Here is a 21,736-nt window from a genome sequence, read left to right as displayed (position 1 = left end):
ATCGGCAGTTGAGCAGCTAATGGATTTCTCTACGGAGGAGGAAAACTTGCAATGATGATATATGGATGGTGTATTTTCAAGAGGTAAACTACAGTACATGGACCAATCATAAGGAGTCCAATGCATTCTGTCAGCTGTAAATAAACGAAACGGATTGAACCAACCTTTGTGTTTTATTTAAGAACGAACTGTAAACTGAACCTTTATATTCTGGACTGTTTTAATAGGCAAACGTTTTAGGGTACTCGTTATGGGAAAGTAAAAAAAAACCCAGTTGGGCGAAGTCCAAATAAATACGCAAAGAAATTCTTCCGTTCGTGTTCATCGACAAAGCTAATAATAATATGATTTAGATCTACAGTAGGATGACGTTACAGAAACTCCACTGGGCGGGAAACAGACCTGCGCCGTGATGGGTGAGGTTGCGGTTGTGGTCGAAATGGGTTAAGTATTCGAATATTAGATTAATTTAAAAAAACGGCACCTAAATGTTTGAATAAAATACTGTTAATATGCAGCTGATAGCTTTTCTAATTGATTTAAAGAAAAGGTAACCGAAGTGATCAGATGTCGAACTTTCTAACCTTACCAATTAGTTAATTATTTTATTTGTTTTCGGAAATTTCGAGACATTTAAAAGAAGGCCTCGATTTACATAATCACGGTGTGACGTTTTACATCTCGGAGGCTTTCGGTTTATGAAACCCACATTTGGGGAGGGTACAGGTGTCGTGTTGCTTCTTTGTAACGTTTAAAGTCAGGCAGAAAATGCATCGCGAGTTATCGGACTTATGGTAAAAAAGTTCAAAACAATACGTTTTCTGTTTAACTCAGGTTATACCTTTAACATACACTTCTCCGAAGATAAGACCGAGTTGAGTGTATGCGTGTTCCTTAAGTTGTTGAGTGTTTTTATTGTGTACGTTACTTGTAAATAAGCGAGTACTTCGGCTCTAATAACAATGAAGAGTGCGTTTTCACTCTAAACGAGCCTACGCCCGAGGCCATAAGAAAGTGTTAGAAGGGAGACCCTTGGACCCGTTGAGCTCTTATGGGTGCAAGTAGCCAGTTGGTCCGGGATCTTGACGGTCTTCTCTGGGAAGAATACAGGGTATCGGCCCACTTGGCCGACTACAGTAGCTTGTCCCGTACTCCCCCTGCCCCGTACTTTTAAGTGCTACCTCCTCTCGTGTCCATTTGGTTTGAGGTTCTCTGTTGATTCTGAACAAATGAGTAGGCTTGAGTTTTGAACATCTCTGTTCAGTTCTACAAATATTCAAATTCTTCTGGGTTGTTAGAAATTGGACATTCCTTTGTTCTGGGGGAGGTGTATCAGCTGAGTGGCTCATCATTTTTGTAAGGTAGTGACCAAAATAAAATTGGGTAAAGAATCCTAAATTGTAGAATAACATGCGTTGATTTAAAAAGCTACACCAGTTGGATTTTAGATCTTAACTTTATGGAGAGACCAAAAGGTTACAGAAATCAATTAAGATCCAAATTGTAGTTAAATCTTAATCTGTAGTTAAGTCTAATATCTTAACTTTTGGCTCTTTTGAAATATTTTTCTAATACTTCTGATCTTAATCCAAAAACATGATTCATTTGGTATTAGACCATTATAAGGTATATCTGTAATTTTGAAAATGCGACTGACTGCATTGTATTTTTAAACATTAAAAATTCTCTGGTATGTTAAAAGGCTGGATTATGTATGCATTTATAAAATGAAGTTCAAACAAAACATCTATATTCTAGTACTGTAAAGTAAGGGCTTCAGCCTGAAGAGGTGAGGAAGATGGATGTTTCAGACAAAGAGGTGGAACTCAAACTCTGTGGTGAGATCCTGTATTATCTAAATGTTATATTAAAAATATCAATATTCTGTTAACTGGATATTAAAATAAGTAATTGGAGTGTTATCTGTATCAGTTTGAAGTGATACATGTTTCCATATCTTGTCATCACTGACAGAGGCAGATGTCCGTGTTCTTGGTTATTGGATCGTGTTTTTATTTGGTGCTGAGATTAAATCAATAGACTGGCATATGTGTCCATTATATTAAATTGGTTCTTTCACCTCAATTTGTTCAAAAGCCTCCCTAAGCAGGAAGCATCGTGTGATTTGTGAAATAATGTAAATTATGAAGGTGTCTGTGATATAAACTGTTCTGGCAGTGCCACAAGAAAACAGCGACAGCTGAAAGCACCGGACAATAATAGTTAAAATCCAGCTATGAGTTTTACTTAGAGCTGCAGTAATAACAGCTTTTAGTAGACAACATTTAATTCTTGGAAAGGATGTAAATTCTTAGTTCTGTTATTCAGATATGTAAGGCCATTTTGTATACTGGTCTTTTTTGGGATGCTTCAGTGTATGAACTTCCTTCCAGAAGATATATTAAAAAAAATTTAAACCAAAAAGGTACACATATTTATTTCTTGTAGTGTATTTGTTAATTGCAGGGTTGAAGACAGACATTAATTTGCTGATTGAGTGTCTAAAATATCAGATGGATGACCCACATTCTCAAAAGCAAGTTCTAGTTACCATTCATTCCATCTGCCAACAGAACGGTTAGTTTTTTTCTGTTTTTGCTATTTTGCCTTAGTCCTGCATTTTTTAAATCTGCTGTGTTGAAAACTCTTATTATGAACCTTACAGTGTTATAAAAGGACAGCACAATAAATTTGAATGCAAAGTGTATTATTAAATCTGTTTCATTTAATATTTCAGAAGGTACAGGACTTTTTCACTCATTCTTCATTGTCTTCATGTTTTGTGTGGAGATGGAAATTATATTGGAATTGTGAAAGCTTGTGAATATCTTGTCAAAAATAGGAGTATTTGACATTTGTATGTGGATTAGGGACAAAAAAGATTTGGGGTATAAAACACTTTACTGCATCTTAAATTGTTTTTTAGGCGGGATTGTAGATTATGTCCGGGAGATCGGAGGTGTGATGTTTGTGTACAAGCTTTTCAAGTCTGTCCAGAATTCGGAGGTAAAGGAGGCAGCTCTGTTTGCTTTAGGAGGATTTGCGGAGAAGAATGGTATGTGACATGTTCAGTTTGTAAATAGTCTGCTTTACTTTTTAGTCCTTTGTAATGCCTGTTGAGTAATTTTGTAATGTTACTTTTTTGGTTCTTTCTATATTTTTATTTCTATTTTTGACATTTAAAGACAGGAGACAAATTAAGGTTAAATGCATATTAAACTTATTTGAATAGATCCATCCATTTTTTTACTCCTTTATCCAGTACAGGGTTGTGGAGGATTTGGAGCCTGTTCTGGCAAGCAGCAGCTGCAAGGCAGGATACACCCTGAACTGGTGAATGGAAAATGCCAGTCCATCACAGGGCAAACAGACACAGACACGCACACTCATACCAAGGCCAGTTTTCCTAGAAGCCAGTTAACTTACCAGTATGTTTTAGGACTGTAGGAGGAAACAGATGCACACAGAGTAAAATCCACACGAACCTGGGGAGAACATGCAAACTTCACACAGATATTAGCCCCAGAAGTGAACCTGTGGCCCCAGCATTGAGAGGGAGCAATGCAAACCACTGTGGCACCTTGCCACCCTATTTGAATAGATATTTCAGTTAATTATGCTGAGCATCAAAATAACCTCATAACTCATAAAAACCTGTTATTCACATTATCAGGAAAATTATCAAAAACCTTTTGTAGCAAGTGCAGAAGCTTTTTATTGAGCAGACATAGGCAAATTAAATTAGACTTATTAACAGTTTCTATAAAAATCACATACTAGCTCATTTAGCCCCTGTTGGACACAAAACAAGCTGTACATCTACGATGTAGGCTGTGTACCAGTTTGCAGCTGCTGTTTGGTGGACTTCTGTCTTATTCCTCTCTTAGAGCCTGTTCACTGGTCTATTAGCCATAGGTGCCATATGTCATCTCAGCTTATCCCTCAAATTTTCAGTAGTGCTTGTGTCTAGTGCATCAGCATTATTGACATAACTTGCTTGCTAGTCTCGCAAGAAAGCTGTAGTTACATGAGCAGTGTGAGGATGTGCTGGACTGTTGTCATCTCAAGCAGAACCCACAGGAAGAGCTACAAGTTTTCAAACTTTTGTAGTCAGGTTGCCATCTACTACAATGAGGTCTGTAGAAACCTGGCACTCTTGCCCAGAACATCACATGAGGACTGCCCTGTCCATCTTGATGAGATGTCTCTGAGGTCTCCCTGGTCTCCCAGTGGCCTTTCATTGATGCTTTGTTTAACCACAGCATCTTGTCAGGTTATAAAGTTGATAAGTCGGGCATATTGATTCCTTTCTGTATTTTTCTTTCTCACATTTCAGGTTTAGACAGTGAAAAAACGTACATCCTGATAAGTACCATTTTGATCATCAGTATACATAAATCATAATCAAGGTCTAGTTGCATTTGTTTCTAAAGAAAATAAGATAGATGGCACTGTTTCCCATATTAGATAACTAAAACTTATTTATTGAAATAGTAAGGTTTCGGTTTTTCAACACTAGAAATGGAAACTCCTGGGAATTTTGCAACCTTAACTTAAATTGATCTTTATGTACCTGATACTACATATTTATTAAAATTAAAACACATGTGACCTGCTTTAATTTTCTTGCACTGGCTCCCTGTGGAATTTAAAATAAAAGTAAAAAAACGTGCTTCTAATGTTTAAGTTGTTGAATGGTTGGCTCCTCACTACAATAGTAAATTGTTAATTCCATTAACACCTGTACAACATCTGCACTCTGATTCCTGCCTTATTACAGTTACTCAAACAAGGCTTTGAGCACTAGGAAACTGTTCTATTGCTTGAAGGCTGTGGAATGATCTCCCAGCACAGATTAGATGTTGACAGACAACATTTTTAAATGCGGTCTTAAAACTCATTTTGTCATTTTTTACATGTAATTCTGTTTGGTTTATTATATTAATTTGTGTATACTGTCTTTAATGTTTTGTTGAGCACCTTGCAATAATAAGTGTTGCTCTGTAATAACTTGTCATTCAAGTGATAACATTGCATTAGTATTATGCCTTAATAATATCAACAAGGACTACTGGGTACTGTAAATTGAAATAAGAATGATCTGTTATTGTAATTACCTTTAGTTTTGTGATTCTAAATATAAGATTAATCTCATTGGCAGATGGATCTGTTTGCCTTTTGCTTTTTGCAGTATTTTGCCAGCAGGAGTTGTGCAACTCAGAATTTCTTGCAGAATTAGCACAGTCACTCTCACAGGACTCTTCTCTGAACCTCAGAAGGGTAGCAGTCTACATGATTTCAGTACTGGTCTCCAATAACAGTAAGCCACTCTTAAACTGGTGTGTTTCAATTGTTTATTCAGTAAGAATGATTTATTTTGAACATCCATATGCACAGTTTATGTTTAACTTAAAGTAAAAATGTTCTGTTAAAAAAATAAAAATAACAAATGGCAAACAAGCTTTATTTGTGGAAAATAACTCCCTGACCTCTCAATTAATAGGTGTTTGTCCTATCCTATGCTAAATTCATCAGTATTAAATATGAGTTGAAAAGGATTCTGCTCAGATTTGATTCTGGGATTCTGGTCCCAGTATTAAAAAGGATTGTGCCCAGATTATGTAATTATGTTATGTTAATGCCAAAGAGAAGACTATATATCTTGATGTATACTTCATGAACTGTTAAGCCTTTCACTTTTATTTTCAGAATCTGGACAGTCTCTTGTTAAAACTACTGGCTGCATTGATATCCTATTGAACTTATTCAGGTAACTAATATTGTGATAATACTGGATTATGCCAGCAGCTATATCACTCTGCAACTCACAACTGGCAACCTACTGAAGCTAAGCAGGTGTGAGCCTGGTCAGTACCTGGATGGGAGATCTCCTGGAAAAAAACTAAGGTTTCTGCTGGAAGAGGTGTTAGTGGGGCCAGCAGGGGGTGCTCACCCTGCAGTTCATGTGGGTCCTAATGCCCCAGTATAGTGACAGGGATACTATACTGTAAAACAGGCACTGTCCTTCGGATGAGACATAAAACTGAGGTCCTGACTCTCTGTGGTCATTAAAAATCCCAGGTTGTTTCTTGAAAAGAGTAGGGGTGTAACTACTCTTTTCCTGGCGGTGTCCTGGCCAAATTTCCAATTGGCCCTTACGAATCATGGCCTCCTAATAATCCCATCTCTGAACTGGCTTCATCATTCTGCTCTCCTCCCCACTGAGAGCTGATGTGTGGTGAGCGTTCTGGTGCACTATGGCTGCATCATCCAGGTGGGGCTGCACATTGGTGGTGATGGAAGAGAGTCCCCATTACCTGTAAAGCGCTTTGAGTGGAGTGTCCAGAAAAGTGCTATATAAGTGTAAGCAATTATTATTATTATTATTATTATTACTACTCTGATCACATCTCTTTTCAGATGGACTTTTTCTGTTAGTGTAAAGCAAAATGATTACATACAATGCATATTTTATCAATAGTTTTTTCTGCTTCTTAGAACATGCTTTCCAATCTCAGAAAAGAACATAAAACAAGCAACCATCAGCCAGTACTTTTGCCTGTGGACTTCTGTGTCCAGCGCTCTGTGCAGCTGTGTCAATAACCCGCAGAATGGTATGTTAATTTAATAAAGCTTGTTATCCATGAAATGTAGAGAACACTTTTTGAAAAATCATGTTTGACATGTCATTAATACAAGTGACTGTTGTCATTTTTAAATAGAAAATTGTGGAAATGTGCCGTTTTCTGAGTACCGATCTTGTAAAATTATTCTTAGAGACAGAAATGTGATAGTTTATTTAGAGCAGGGGTGTCCAATACTGATCCTAAAGAGATGGCGTGTCTGTAGGTCTTCCAGTTTTCTTTAAAAAGCAGCACTTTAAAGAACCAGTTGTTAAATTGGTCCAATTAAGCTGATATTGGACACCTTGGACACCTCTTGTTGAGTACATTAACTTGATGGTTGCATGGACCTTAACACTTTATAGCTCTTAAATCCTGCATTTGATTTGAAGTGGGGTGCCTGTTGTGTGGAGTTTGCATGTTTTTTGTGGGTGCTTCAGTTTCTTCCCGTTCCTGTCCAGGGCGTAGTCCCAACTTGCACCCGTTGTTTCCTCTTAGACTTTGGGTTGTCGAGACCCATAAACAGCTTTCTGAGAATGACTGGATTGATGTTTATTATTTTTCACCTATATTTATTACATTTTTCCATTTAATTTTATTTATTTGTACAGTATATGTGAATTTTGCCTGTTTTTACTTCAAAAGTAATCAGAATAACATTCCTCTGTGATGACAGAGTTTTCAAGTAATGATACTGCTATTCATTTGATTTTGCTTGTGTTAAAAATATTTTAAAAAGAGAAAATATTTTAAAATACTGTATAGTCCTTTGTTCATGTCCATTTTATCCCTTTGCTGCACCAGGGTCACAGTTGATATTGTGAGATTTTAAATTCAAGTTGACAGCTCTAGTAGAGGTGAATCACAATGTTGTCAATGCAGACATTTCATGCTGCATCCTTCCACATGAATATATTTTGCTCTGGACATCGAAGGTCAAATATGATACATTTTAAGTAGACTGCAGACAAAGCTGCCATGAAGGGTCCCCTTGTGTTTAAGTAAATTATATTTCGTTGCTGCGGTCTTTTAAATTTTTTAACACTTGTAGCCATCGTGTGCTTGCTGGCTGTTCCTGCTGTCACATTTTCCCTTTTAGTTTCTGATTGATTTATAATGCATATGACTTCCCTTACAGGAAAAAGGGCACAGAAAATATTGCTCTTTTTTAACCTTTTAACCTAAATGCCTATGTTTGTCCTGTTGACTTCCCAATAGAAGAGAACCAGCAAATATGCACAGTTGCCTTTCCAGTTTCCAATGAGTGGCTGCAGAAGCATACTAGAAGAGATATATTACAGCCCATTTGTTCATTTATCGGCTTGACTGTTGCAAATAATTGTAAGTATCTCATATACAGATAGTCAGAAGAAATATTTTGTAATTAAAATAAATTCTGAAACAAAATTAGAAGTAGTTTAAGACACAAATATTCTATAAAATAGATCAGTGCAAAATTTCGTATTAACTTGTACTGTTAGCTGATGCTTCTGTACTGTATGTATGGAAAGCATGCTTTCTGACCCAAGAACAAAAATGCTAGTGTTACATTTTATTTTAGTGCTGAGCTGGGGCACCACTGTCTTATTTTCCATTTTGTGTTCCATTCAGGTTTTATCAAGAATACATTAGCCGTAGAGCTGCTTCATCTGACAGCGCTGATGTGGACAAAATTTGATGTTTTTATGTTTGTGTGCTGAACCTGCTAATGCAAAATCAATTTCTAAGTTAGGAACACTCAGTCTACAGAAGGTTTCAGGAAGGATAATATTTTTTTGGCATTCATTAAAGATACTGTTGAAAGAATGACTGTTTCTGCTAATTTATAGTGTAGATTTTGGGAGACTTTCCAATGCTAAAAGAAACATAACCTTCAATGTTTGTAAAGATTTCACAGTTTTCTATTGTACTGGGTTGAACCTCTGAAAGAAGGTAGACAAAATAAGTCTGGGAACTTCCCTGCTGTGCACTGTTGGGATTTTTACATAACATGATTACAGTTTTGTTTGAAAACAGAACCTCTTTTATCTCTCTTTGGAGAGATGTTAGATTGAAATGTATTTTTTTTCTACAGTTAATCTTTGCCATTCCTCTCTCACCCCTGTAGCCTGTGCACAGAGGTGCTTTGCCACATCTGGAGGATTGGTCACTCTGGTACAGGCCCTAGTGCAACAGGCCAGCCAGTCAAACAGGAGCCCCTCTGCCTGTGATCTTGCCATCATGATGACAAAGACCCTGTGCGCTTGCATAGCAGATAATGGTGAGCTGGGAAATAAAATAGCTCAGTAATTTTCACTATATCTTTTGGTGACAGAGACATTATTAAAATAATCTTTTTCAAGCTGTACTTGGGTTTGGATAAATAGTAAAATCAGGAATTTTAGAATTTCTGGATTAGAAAGAAGAAATCCATTGCCTCTTGTTTTGCATTACAAGTTGTGATTAATTCTGTACTGCACTTTGCAACTATGATCAAAGTATCTCTGCATTTTCAGCACTCTGTTTTTAGTTTCACATCTTCAAATACAGTATAGACAAAAGCAGCAGTTTCCTGTTAATTTTTGTTTTAAAATCTTCAGTTTTTAATGTTGGGATTTTTTGCCATTTGCCATCAGCTCCCCTTGGCTCGGGCCTGTCTCAGTATCGGCTGGTTCCCAGGCTTCTGTCCCTGCTTTCATGTACAACGTTGGATCCACAAGACCTGTTATGCATTGTGCTCACTCTTGGTTATTGTGCTGAAGCCTGTGGTAAGTGTGACAGAAAAACTTTCAATTTAGAAGCTTCGAAGAATGAGATTGAACAGGCACATACAGTATGGTGTCACCTGAAGAGTATCATGATAAGCATACCATCTCATGTTTTTTGCATATGTGTTAGAGGCATACCTTTCTCTGAAAAATACTTAATTTGAACTGTGGACCTAATTCTTGGTTGAAATAAAGAGACTGCTGTTATTTGCATTTAATATTGAAAATGTTAACTTGTGCTTCACTGGTTATTGTATGTCATTGTCATTTTGGTAAATAAAAAAGTGTGACAAAGGCTCAGCTTTGCTTTCAGATATCCAGTTGAGTTGTCCATCTTTTTGTCTTCTCAAATCCCCTTTAATGAAATGAGTTATTCTCTTTTGAAGAGGAGCACCAGGTCCAGCTGTTGCAGAGTGGTGGCCTGCCCAAGATGATTCAGTTACTGACTGAGCCTCAGGAAGAGGAAGTGAAAAAGGCTGCTACTTTTGTGCTTCAGACCTGCAAACAAATCAGTAAGCAGAGGGCAAGCAGGATTTTTATAATGTTTTTTAATTGAAACATTGCCTGTGTACCTTATTGTAATAATTTGTAGTATACATTTTTAAAACAATATTAATAGAAATATTAACTTTTAGCTCAGCTGAAATTGATCCTTAGTTCTAAACAAAATATCTGTTTTTTGGACTTTACAGGCATTTCTTGGTATAATATTTTGTAACACTTTTTACACTGTACAGTATTTGCAGTAGAGCATAATTTCCTCATATGGAGACATTTATTATTTTTTCCTTGAAGCTGAAAAACTAGCAGTGGGCCTGAATAGTCAATCCTGGGATAGCAGAAATGAACTGGATAGCTATAAGACGTCAGCAGAAGAAATGTTAAGGAGGTTTGATGCAATAAAAAAGCAGTACTCTGAGGTGAGCCAGCATCTTTTCACCAGTCTATTCAGATGTTTTCAAATGTTTGGTATTCCATATGTATATGACATAGTCAACAAGTTACAGTATGTTTTCAGTAAATAGCTAACATTTTGATAGAAATGTGATAATCCAAAATAATATTGAATCAAATAATATACATCCACCCTACTGCTAACATTGGTCATTTTCTTTCCTTTATTGCTCTGTTTTTGGAAAGGGTTAAAAGGATTTTCAGTTTAGATCAAATAAAATGGGTGAAATCCTTGCATCAGTTAGCTACTAATAAAAAGTGTTAAAGTGTTAACAAATACACTGCTGTCACATCTTATTTTTGAAGATTAATAAGACTAAAATATGTTATTATTAATATAGTCTATAATTATTAATTATGTAAAATAATTTATTTTAATAAGATTAATAGATGTATTGCCTTTTATTCCTTTGAGTAGGGCCTGCACAGGAATGATGAGTCTGTTGAGAGTTTAGGTGATGAATTTTGTAACTCCAGACACCAAAAAACGTCAAGCTGTGGAATGATGGCAGAGGTGAGACAGAACTCTCCCTTGCAGCTGCCTGTGGAGGCCCCGTACAGGACTGCGAAAGGGAGCGATGAGGAGAGGGACAGGCTCTTCCAGTGGTATAAAACCGTGAAGGCGAATAGAGAACGTGCTTCAGATTATACTGCACCAAAAGGCACAGGGAAAGAAACAAATGGAATAATTGGAAGTCAGACAAGGGACCAAAAGGTTCATATGGTAAGGGAACTACAGGATCATATAGTCATATACGTTTTCTATGTGGTACATTGCAGAGAAATTGACATTCTTTCCTGTCATGAAGGTTCTTATCCTTTGGTTGTAACTTTTTTACATTGTGTTCTTCATCTTGGCCATGTTCAGATAACTAGAGCTGTTAAAATAAGCATGTACTTGGCAGTTGTTCTGGTTAGCAGCACAAGATCTCTGTGACAAATGAATTGAGTACTCTAATAGATTGTTACCGAGAGTGGACTTTTAGTTCCAACTAAGGAACTTTTCCAGCATAATACTCACCTGCAATCAAAATTGAATTTTTTTCTTAAACACAATAAATGCAGTTATTCCATAATGTTGTGTAACCAGGACCAAGGCCAAATAATCTGGGCTAACAAAGAACAACAAGGTGCTGCAAGCAACCCTGCAGCACAGCACTATTCTGTGAACAGAGAAGAAGTGGGCAGGAGCAGTGGAACATCAGAGCCACAGGGTGGAGCTGTCTGCTCTGGAGACTATAAGAAACACAACATCAGTTGTGGTGCATTGAAGAGGAAGAGCAGTCTGCCAACCTCACTGCCTGTTTTGGGACAGCCAGAGACATTAAGAGAGCAGGACAGAGATCACAGATACCCTGCTAGGGACTCGCAAAGGTATTCTCACTATAGAAACATAAGCAGCAGCTTGATTATTATTTATGCGGGTACACAGAAGTGCTTATAGATTTGTTGCAGTTCTGAGTAGAGTACTAGTACTGATCTACTAAAATACTGTATAAAGTTAATATATTAAAATTATTTAGTCTTTTATAGATATATTACTTTACCAATATATCTTGCATAACATGAATCATGGGAGTGTTGGTTCATCCCAATTAAACCATGAAGAATTCAAATTGTGATGTTCATTGCAGATGACTGTTTATATCCCATTGTAGTTGAGCAATAGTATAATCTGTATTTAAAATCAGTCAGCATAAATTTATTGAACATGAATGCAGAACAAATTTAACGACCTCAGCTGAATATAGACAGACTGATTGTCTCTGTGAATTATGAAAAACAAGTGTATATATTGTCAACCAGGAGCTATACTCTGCATTAACTTTATTCAGTAATTATCAATAAATGAATGGGAGTTTAATACCTTTCGAATATAAGGTATTATATTCCAATCATAATCGGAGCTCCGCACATTTGACATGTTAGTTGGTCATTCTTTTTAATAATGTGGCCTTCTTAAATAAATGAATCTTCACTAAGGATTTGTCTCAACATTTAACATCTATTTATAGATTAAAGATGTTGTCTGAGCTAGAATATTTTGCTTCTGTTTGGTAGAATTGTATGAAGTGTCATGGTTGTTTTTGAAGGCGCAGCACCGGGTAACGCAGAGTGACCTAAATGTTCTGACAGTTTTGCATTTGAACATTACCTTAAAATTTGGGTTATGTCTCCAGCTGAGTAATGTCTGTCTTACCTGACATAACCTGTCGTTACTTTTGCATGGCTTGATGTGAACAAGATTCTGTAAGTGACATGTTAAGAAAATTATTCAATGCAGCTGTCACTGCAGTTGTATAGTTGTGTAGCTGAATATGCACAGTTCGTTGGGAGGGACTGAAGTTACAGCCTCAGCTTACAGAGAAAATGCTGCTCAACTGCTTGTTCTTCTTTGCAAGCTCAGTGTGCAGTGCAACTGCATTGGCCAGGCCACTCTCTCTCTCCAAACAAGTGTCCAAATATTCCATTTATACTATTGGATGATGAGTAAAAATGTAAAGTGTAAATACAGTAGTTGTATCTTTTTTTGTTAATATTTGTGAAATATGGGCCACCTTTTGAATACTGTGTACATTATACAACATATCAGCAATATTTTCAGTACTATATTTCTGCTATTCCACTTGATATTTTTTAGATCTGCTTAAGAGATTTTAATAGACATGAACAACAAGAGCATTTTAAGGAAATGTATACCTTTGTTCCACCGTGTTTTAGGCAAGTTGTTTTCAAACACCCAGCTCCACTCTTGAATATTGATAAAAAACAGAAGAAAATTGTGTCTGTCAAAGGTAATATTTGTTCCCTAAATAATTATTTTTATGTCAACAATTGTCATTGTGTTTCGTAAAATTCATATTGAATAAATTATTAAATTAAATGTGGTGTATGAACTTGATACTCATCAGTTACTTTCATAACTGACGACATGTCATTTCTGAACACCTGAAGTACCTAGGACACGCATTGACACAGATTTTTGGTTACAGATCCCATTGTCATATGTTCAGAAATTCTTGACAATGAAATAAGCAATATCCTGAAAACACCAGCATCTGTGAATAAATATAAAAACTTTCGATGCTCAGGTAAGTCTTATAAATATAAACAAATAAGAACAATAAGGAGAAGAACAGTGTACCGTTAGTCTTCTATTGAGGTTCTTTACTTCTCAAAAATATGTATTTTTTCCTAAAATATTTTAGAAAGCTTGTGAAGTTTTGTAACTTTATTTTATTTCTGCAAATACATTTTGTACATTTATTTTATTTCTGGACGTTTCACGGACCTCAGAAAATACAATCATAGACTTCAGTGTTATAATACACACTATGGCATTAGAATCCTTTTGTCCAGGTTCAAAAATAACAAATTGTCAGCCTTTTTTAACATAAACAGTATCCTAAGAGTATTGGATAAGTCTTTAGATTCACAACAGGCAAGTAATGGGTCCCACTCTCCTCTAGACACTGCTATTACACTGTACCTTTGAGCAGGGTAATTTAACCCATATTCTCCAGTACACCCAGCTATTCAAGTGGGGACCAGCATCTCTGGGGGCAACCCTTACATGCATGCCACCCAAGGGACAGTCACTCTGCTGGTTACTCATACTGTAACCAGAATTAACTCTGGCCTAGCTGCTGTGGCATGGTCTAAGGTTAGGATATTGTTTTCAGATACAGTTAAGGAAAACGGCCCACTGTTTGTTACACAGATGCCATAACGCCGTAATGTTTACATAACACAGCATGTGGTTGATTTTCGTCTTTCTGCAGCAGACTCATTGAAGTTAAATCCCTAAAGACAGCAGGCTGCGGGAAATAATCCTATTGCCTGTCAGCAAGGGTGCCCGTTGAACACAATTATGTTCATATAAGAAGGTTGTTCTAATATGGGAATGCCTTGTGGTCAGATAGGACTTTCCAGGAAAATACAGCAATATGGGCTAGCAAAATATGTGACTTCATACCATCTGCACCACAACTTGTGACAAAACTTCAGAAGAGTTATGTGATAAAATGCAATTTTAAAAGGGGGAGGGATTTTCAAATGTCTTTAAAGTTATAATTTTTTTAAAGATTAAAAGTGTAAGACTTATATTATGCATAAAGTTGTAATGCAATCGATGTGTAACGTGACTAGTGAGATATTTTTCTAAACTACAAAACAGTGGCAAGATCTTTGTTTGTTTTCCCCATCAGGCTGTGTGACAGGTGTCCGTGCTCTGAACAGTAGGAATTTCAGCCAGATCCTCCGATCGTGCCAGTACAAATGTGAGAGGCATATGGTACTTTTGGAAGCGGAGGATAGATACAAAAAGGGAATCGGAAAGTTATTAGAACAGAAAAGAAACAAATTGGATTCCTATAGACGTAAGGAATGTACAGTATATGCTTGTAGGAGTTTTGAAGTTCCTGTTGTGTTTTAATTGTTCTTTGGTTTCACTTTAGCCTGAGATAGAGCTTTGTAAACTGACACATGAGCTGTTTCACCTCAGCATGGTTTCTAAAGGCAAACATGGGGACTGGTTATTGGTAACAGTGCACTTTAAACAACACTAACCTTTGTGAACATAATATCTACAGGGAACTTAAAACGAGAGCTGTTGAAGTCATTACACTATAAGGCTGTCAGCTTTTACGGAATGGCTGTACCTTTGAATATATTAGTTTCAGTATAGCTAGTAATATTTTTGCAGGAGATTTACATCGGTCACTTGTATATCACTTCAAAGAATGTAAGATGTAGTGGGTTTTATTTTAAAACTGTAGGGTGGGTGCTTACAAAGTGCTTTTGAGCCCTGACTCCAAGTAGAAAGTAGGTCTGCTGTAGTGGATTTGCAATATCAAGTGGAGGATTTCATGCACACTGACATACAAAACTTCAAGGACTTGTATGCTGTGGGTTAACCTAATTGAATGCTGTTCAATAAAATAGAAGCTTGTCTAGAATATGTTCCCATAATTCAATGTACAGTATAAAGTGTCTCTTTCAGAAAATAACTTTTTAGCATTCTATAATGCATTATCATCATGTTTCTCTTATTTTTCTCATGTGTATTGTTGAAAGTTATGGGTAAGGATTTATTACACAGTATACTTTAAAAAATATTCCTGTTGGAACTAAAAGCATTAGTAGACCACAATGAATTTTAATAGTTTTTTTTTAAATCTGCAATGCAACATTGATTCAGCTTTGTAAGTATACATTATTAAATGTAATTCAATTATAGTTACTTAAAATGCTACTCACATTCAAGATGGCTAGTGAAAAATTAGTTCCTGCAGGCTATTTAAAGACAGCTTGTAGTTCAGTTCTGTGGTGGTCTGGTTATTATGCTTCACTGAGAGGATTTGTCATGAAATGACTGGGCTAAAAACTTGAAAAGCAGGAGGTCTTATATTGAGCATGAAGAAAAATAAATTTATTTTAAAAGCATTTAACACTCTTTTGAAACTCAGTGTGATTTGCTTATAATAATGCAATCCAATTTGCGTTTCATCTTTTTCTCCCTAGAAATCTCACTGACACCATTGAAAAAACAGACATCTTTCAAGAAATATCCTAAAAACCTATGTGATAAGGCAGAGGGAAAGTGTAAGAGAGTTATTTTCTCTTTGAATATATGTATACTGTATATTAATATAACATGTAAGTTTTTAGTTTTATTGTTTTACATTTACCATTTGTTTCTTTTTTTCTCCAGGGATTACTTTGACTCCTGTAAAAAAGTCTTTTATTTCCAAAGGTAAAACTAGTTATGTAAGAGCATATATTATTTGTGTATACTGTATCAATTTATTTTAAAATATTATCGAAGAGAATGAATGTTACACCCACACCAAAAGAAAGTTATTGTGTAATCACGCCAGTGATGTAGCAAGACTGGAAACATAAAAAACGTTTTTTATAACACATCACTTTCAGTGTGTCCTGACAGACTTTCACACTAAAACCAGAACTTTAATGTTGTATGACATTTAGATAAGCATTTTATTTAGATTTTTTTCTAAGTCTGTGCTGTATCTGTTTTTCATTAATTTAATTCAGACATGAATATAAGTTTGGAACTTTTATGTCTGTGAATCCTGTGTTTTTTATACTGAATGTATTCAGCAGCATACCTGTGGAAATGTTCCAGACATCCGTAGCTCAGACAGTAGCATGAGAGGCTGAGACAGATTGTAATGCAAAGCCTTCTGAAGCGGACGATCCACATAGCAACACAGGAGCAATCATACTGGGGCTCTTAATTTATAAATTATTCACAATGACAGTTTCAATTTTAAGTAACCAGGATTGTGATTTGCAAGTTTCAATAGTGCCTTGAAAACCAAGGTCAAGGTACAATATTTAGAGTATATTTAGCATTTTACTTATTGTCAATGGTTTTATTAATGTTTCCTATTGATTTCTAATCACTCGTTCTCAGCTCTGATTGATCTACAATTTTAATTACATTAAAAAGAAAAAAAATATATTTAGTTTATTAAAATAAATAGCTGTTGCCATGATTCATTTTGATATGACAAAAGGCCAGGACAAATGATGGGTTAAAGTGCATTAGGGATGTAACTAATGTAATTAGATAGTAAATGCTTTATATTATTAAAAAAAAAATGTAAAAAAATTTAAATCTAAAATTGAAAGCAGTTATGATAATACTGTTGTTTTAGCATGAAATCTATAATTATTTGAATTGTCATAGTTTTCTAATTCTGTCCTGACATTAAGAAATTTCTCCTTTACGGAAGTACACGATTAAACATATTTAATGTACAACAGCACTAATCTGTAACTCTTGGAGCTTTTGAAGGGCACAACTCAAAGTCTTTCCACCAGATATCACAAGTCTGCACATGATCAACTTTATTGGCTCAAGGTGACCTAGGAATACTGGTTTAATCTTTGGCAGTCAATATACAGTATATACAGCGTATGTTATTTACACACATTGTTCATTGCTTTTGCAGCATGTGCTGATAGCAGGCAGATCAGATGATGTAATGTTTTCAGGAAGGGTTTCAAGTAAATTAGTAGTGGATTTTCAATAAGAGTTCCTCTCAAATTGTGTGGGGAGCAGGTGGTCCAAGGGGCCCAGCTGTGATGATGAAAGGATCTTGAATGCCTGCTCTTGGAGAAAGTGCACCCTATTGCATTAAAAAAATCTGCCCATTCTCTTTTATTTTGTTTTGTGCTGTTTTGTATTGTGAGGCACTTATAAACTATGACTTCTGAAGGTGTTATATAAATGCTTTATTTTTATACCTTTACTAATGAAAGGATTGCTATGTCTCAATACAATTTGGTTCAGTTTTATTGTTTTAGCTTATATGCATTCATATATCATTCGTAATCTTAAATTCCCCCCTGGGGATAGATAAAGTATTTTGAACTGAATTGAATCAGACTTAAAATTCAATGGTTTATTTTACTCCCAGTGAATTTCAACTCAAAACAATTATATTTCAGGAATGATTTTATTTGTGACTATATTGATTGATTTTTTTATTATTTGCATAATTAAGTCCAGTGGATTTTTAAATGGAAGGATATAATTTGGTACTGTTCTGAAAACAAGATGCCAGAGTAACACTTCCTTTTTGGCTCCTTCAAGTTTCAGTGTATAGCCAAGAAAATTATTATTATTTTTTGTCTTCTTTACAGACTATGTTGAGGCCATAATTAAGAACTCATAAAGCTTTGGAGCCTTGAACATCAATGAGGTTTTAAGAAAACAAAATTAAGGTTGCCCGATTTGCACTCAGTCTTAAGAAGAAGGTTTTGAAATAAAATGCATTATGCAGTTAAGATGTGATTGCTTCAAAACATGAGTACAGCCCTTAACCAACAATACAGTTTCTATAAGTTTTTTTTAAACCAAAACGCTTTTAGAAGTAGAAAATTGCCGAAATTGAACATAAAGAGTTTTGCTATAACACACGTTTTGAGAATGTAACATACCGTACAGTTTGGTATAAAATATTCTAGAATTTGAAATTGGTCTCTATATGTTATAAAATGTTTATTTTTGTTACTTAAAGTTACTTTAAAACCATGGTTGGTTAAAAATATTTTCCTAAAATGGTTAAAATGGGGTGTCATGGTGGTGCAGTAGTTGGCATTGATGCCTTGTGGCACTGGGGACCTGGGTTCAATTCTGGACCCAGGGTGCTGTCTGTGTGGAGTCTGTATGTCCCCCATGTTCACGTCGGTTTCCTCTGGGGGCTCCACACTTTAAGGACAGACTGGTATGTTAATTGGCATATGGAAAACACTGGCCCTCATGTGAGCGTGTGCACTTGTTGCTTTTCGGTTCAGGGTCTGGTTCCCCCACAACCTTCTATGGATAAAGTTGTTAGAAAATGAATGTATGGGTAAAATAGGTTTTGCTTTTCAATGGCCTCTTCCACCAGGCTCCTTCCCCATTCCTTTCTTTCTGTTTTTTCTAGTTTAATGTGACTGATACAAAATAGTCAATGTTTTGGTTAAGAATTTACTCAGCTTTAAATAGCAAAATAAAATTAATCTTTAGTAAGCTGAATACAATTCCAGGCTTCATTACCATTCTCTGCCATACGCATTTCTTTCCTTAAAGATGAAGACAAAATTCTCAAAGCTGCATTCTATTAGTTAATATTTTCATTTATTCTTTATTAACTTAATGTGATTAGCACACTAAAACAATATTATTCTAAAATAACACATAATGCATAATATGGCAGTTTGTGCCAAAAAGAAGATGTCGGTCATGGTGCTGTCTTCATTTCACGTTCTGTACCTCCAAATTTCAATAAGAATACAGTTATTGCACTATAGCAGAAATTACTATCTGTGATTACACTGTAAACTTAAAATGAAGTTGACAGCTGGGTGTAGAGTTGAAAACGGAAACAAAATTAGTAAACAAAAGTGTTAAATTCAACATGACATCTGTCAAAGATTTGGATCATTTCTGAGAAAAAACTGAAATGTGATCATCTCAAAAATATAATATACATTTGGTGTGTTTTAAACTTCTTGGTATACTTTTATAAAATTACTTTTTAAAATGATTTATTCAGTCCTCACCTAATGTGTCATCAACTTGCCTTGAAGCCTCTAGATAAGCATTTACTTCACTCAGTATCCAATGGAAATGCACATACTATAGTTGGTCATCGGGGTATATCTATCGTTTATACTTGACTTGTTTCTGTAGGTGTATTTTTTATTTTGGAATTCTTGTTTTTTTGTATTTTGTTAAATACAGGCTTGAACTGGATACAAAATGGGAGAAGACCAATTGCTGCTGATTGCCAGGAGAAAGAGAATGGGAACACCTATTCATCTGATGTAATTAATTTAAAATAATTTTAGTATTACTTTTCTTTGTGGCTTGAGAGAGTATTACAAACTTCATTAGTTTTTTTTAGGGAGTGATTTATGAATGTTTTATAATTTTCATACTAGATTCTTTCTGGTCAGCTGGCTTTTCACATTGATATTTAAACACTGAAAGATAAGAGAATTTGGCATGTTTTTTCTTTGCAAATACTAACACATCTTAAAAGAACTTGCAGTAAACTGAAGTACAAAAATCTGAAACTTGAAATGTAAACCAGCATTACAAAAAATCCCAAGAAGTTCTGTTTTGCTTTTTAGAGGTAAGGTATATTCAGAACAACATGAGGCAAGCATGTTAAAGTTTAATACGCCCCCTTTTTGTTAAAAGTATGGCAAAGGAAACTCTAAGGAGAGTTATTTTTGTTAGGAATCGATAGAGCCTTGTTTCAGTGAGTCAGCCAGGACACAGGTAGCTACAAGAAGGCAAAGAAAGAACTTCACTGAGAAGGAAGTGCAGTATTTGTTGGATGGAGTGAAGAAACTGGGTCCTCGCTGGAATTCAATACTTTGGTCCTATCCTTTTCAGAGTGGACGGACAAATGTAGACTTGGCAAAGAAATACAGCAAATTACAAGTAAGTCCACATTATTTCTGTAACAGTCATATTTGTACATTTTAGAAATTTTGTGTTCAAGGTTTGTGATAAATATTAAATATTTACATAGCTTTGCTTTTTTGTTGGATATTTTGGTGCTTTTTCTACCTGTGCAGTATTCAGAAACAAATTATTTCTTAATTAACAGAAAAAATACACATTAAACAGAAATGGTTCATTGACTGGTGGTACTTTAGGGTTTTACAGGAAGAATAAAAACACTGCAGTGCTCAATGATAATGCTTAACAGACTGGAAACGTCTGTGGTAAATTTGGTTGTGATGTTGTTTTGTCTTTTGCAGAAGGAAAAACAAGACTGAAGTCACTTAAAAACATCAGAGAATACTACACTGTAAAGGATATTGCACACTATTTAAAATGGTATGCTTAACCTTGTGAAGTATAATGTCTAGCTTTTAATTGTTTTATACACTTTTAATGGAGGTAAAACTATTCCATTGTTTGAAAGACAACTTCCGTTATCTGATGGTATATAAGATTTGTTTGTGAAGTAGGAAAAACTTTTTTTTTAATAACTAAAGGGGGGATTCCTATTTTAATTAAAAGGTAAGACAGTTGTGGCCAACTCTTTGGATGCTTTTTTCTAGAACAAAGAACATGTGACCTCCCTTTACTCCAGTGTGGCATTGCTATGATCTGATATTTAAACAGCCAGTTGTGCTATGATGTTGTGTTTGACTAAATTCAGTGCAGTGGTTTTAGTCATTTTTACTGGTCAGACCAATGTCTTGTGTGAAAAACGTTTGTTGAAGGTCTTTGTGTAGAATTACATAATTTTCTTCTCCCCAGTGATTTAATTAAAATTCAGTTCATGGTTCCCTAAATAAATGTTCAAGATGTAAATGAAAGGAAAATATTTTAAATGTTTTTTTTTCCCAATTCATAATTAAGAGCAGACCATAGCACACTTTGTGTTCCTTTATGCCAACACAATGCTCTTGAATATTAATTTTCTGTGGTGAACTTTACATAGAAGTTACGATACAAATATTCATTTACTTCCCTTAGGATTATGGGAGTAGAAATGAAGAGGGCAAAGTGGCAAGTTTTGAGTAATCCATTTTAAATTAGCTATATGGAATGAGTGTAAGACTTCAAGGTCTTTGTGGCATCAAACCAGGAGAGCTAGCTTCTAGAGGACAGCATTGGAATTCTATATCCTTCCCCTTGAATATTTCTTCTCAGTAAACACTGTCAGTTCACTCAATTTGTAGGAGGTCTGTAAACACCTAACAGTATTTCCATGACTTTTTTTTCCCATCTGTTTGCATACACCTGTCTTCCAGTACTCGGTCAAGATAACTCTCCAAATGGCTGCTTTCAACTTTAAAGTGTCATTAGTAAAGATTAGACACTCAAGCAGATTACACACAAAGGGCAATGAATGTTTCATTTAAAGAATC

General features: G+C 35.4%; 1 protein-coding gene across 8 annotated transcripts; it reads left to right on the top strand.

Annotated features, from left to right (window-relative positions):
- The first annotated feature begins 2 nt into the window (after positions 1-2).
- terb1 (telomere repeat binding bouquet formation protein 1) lies at positions 3-21,174 on the top strand. 8 transcript variants are annotated; one of them, XM_069181261.1, is made up of 22 exons: positions 3-83; positions 1,759-1,838; positions 2,467-2,577; positions 2,927-3,055; positions 5,162-5,320; positions 5,710-5,770; positions 6,499-6,614; positions 7,842-7,964; positions 8,731-8,883; positions 9,239-9,370; positions 9,757-9,882; positions 10,166-10,290; positions 10,743-11,048; positions 11,415-11,698; positions 13,046-13,119; positions 13,318-13,416; positions 14,533-14,703; positions 15,848-15,928; positions 16,038-16,079; positions 19,584-19,666; positions 20,085-20,291; positions 20,615-21,174. In XM_069181261.1, exons 2-22 carry the CDS (start codon positions 1,799-1,801, stop codon positions 20,630-20,632), a joined length of 2,640 nt encoding a protein of 879 aa, XP_069037362.1. In that variant the 5' UTR covers positions 3-83; positions 1,759-1,798; the 3' UTR covers positions 20,633-21,174. The 8 variants fall into 8 exon arrangements, with proteins under 8 accessions (XP_069037362.1, XP_069037361.1, XP_069037365.1 ...); XM_069181260.1 differs by lacking the exon at positions 3-83 and adding an exon at positions 294-416; XM_069181266.1 differs by lacking the exon at positions 3-83 and adding an exon at positions 295-443 and having other exon boundaries at positions 20,244-20,291.
- The last annotated feature ends 562 nt before the right edge of the window (positions 21,175-21,736 follow it).

The sequence above is a fragment of the Lepisosteus oculatus genome, chromosome 20, assembly GCF_040954835.1.
Source record: "Lepisosteus oculatus isolate fLepOcu1 chromosome 20, fLepOcu1.hap2, whole genome shotgun sequence".
Classification (NCBI taxonomy): Eukaryota; Metazoa; Chordata; class Actinopteri; order Semionotiformes; family Lepisosteidae; genus Lepisosteus; species Lepisosteus oculatus.
The sequence above is the reverse complement of the archived record's forward strand: the minus strand, read 5'-3'. Positions and strand labels throughout refer to the sequence as shown.

Bases quoted from the DNA above. Each gene is read 5' to 3' on its own strand.
- terb1 (XM_069181261.1), top strand. From the start codon at position 1,799: ATGGATGTTTCAGACAAAGAGGTGGAACTCAAACTCTGTG. The intron at 15,929-16,037 runs GTAAGAGAGTTA...TTTTTTCTCCAG, and splicing joins TGATAAGGCAGAGGGAAAGT to GGATTACTTTGACTCCTGTA. The intron at 19,667-20,084 runs GTAATTAATTTA...TATTTTTGTTAG, and splicing joins GGAACACCTATTCATCTGAT to GAATCGATAGAGCCTTGTTT.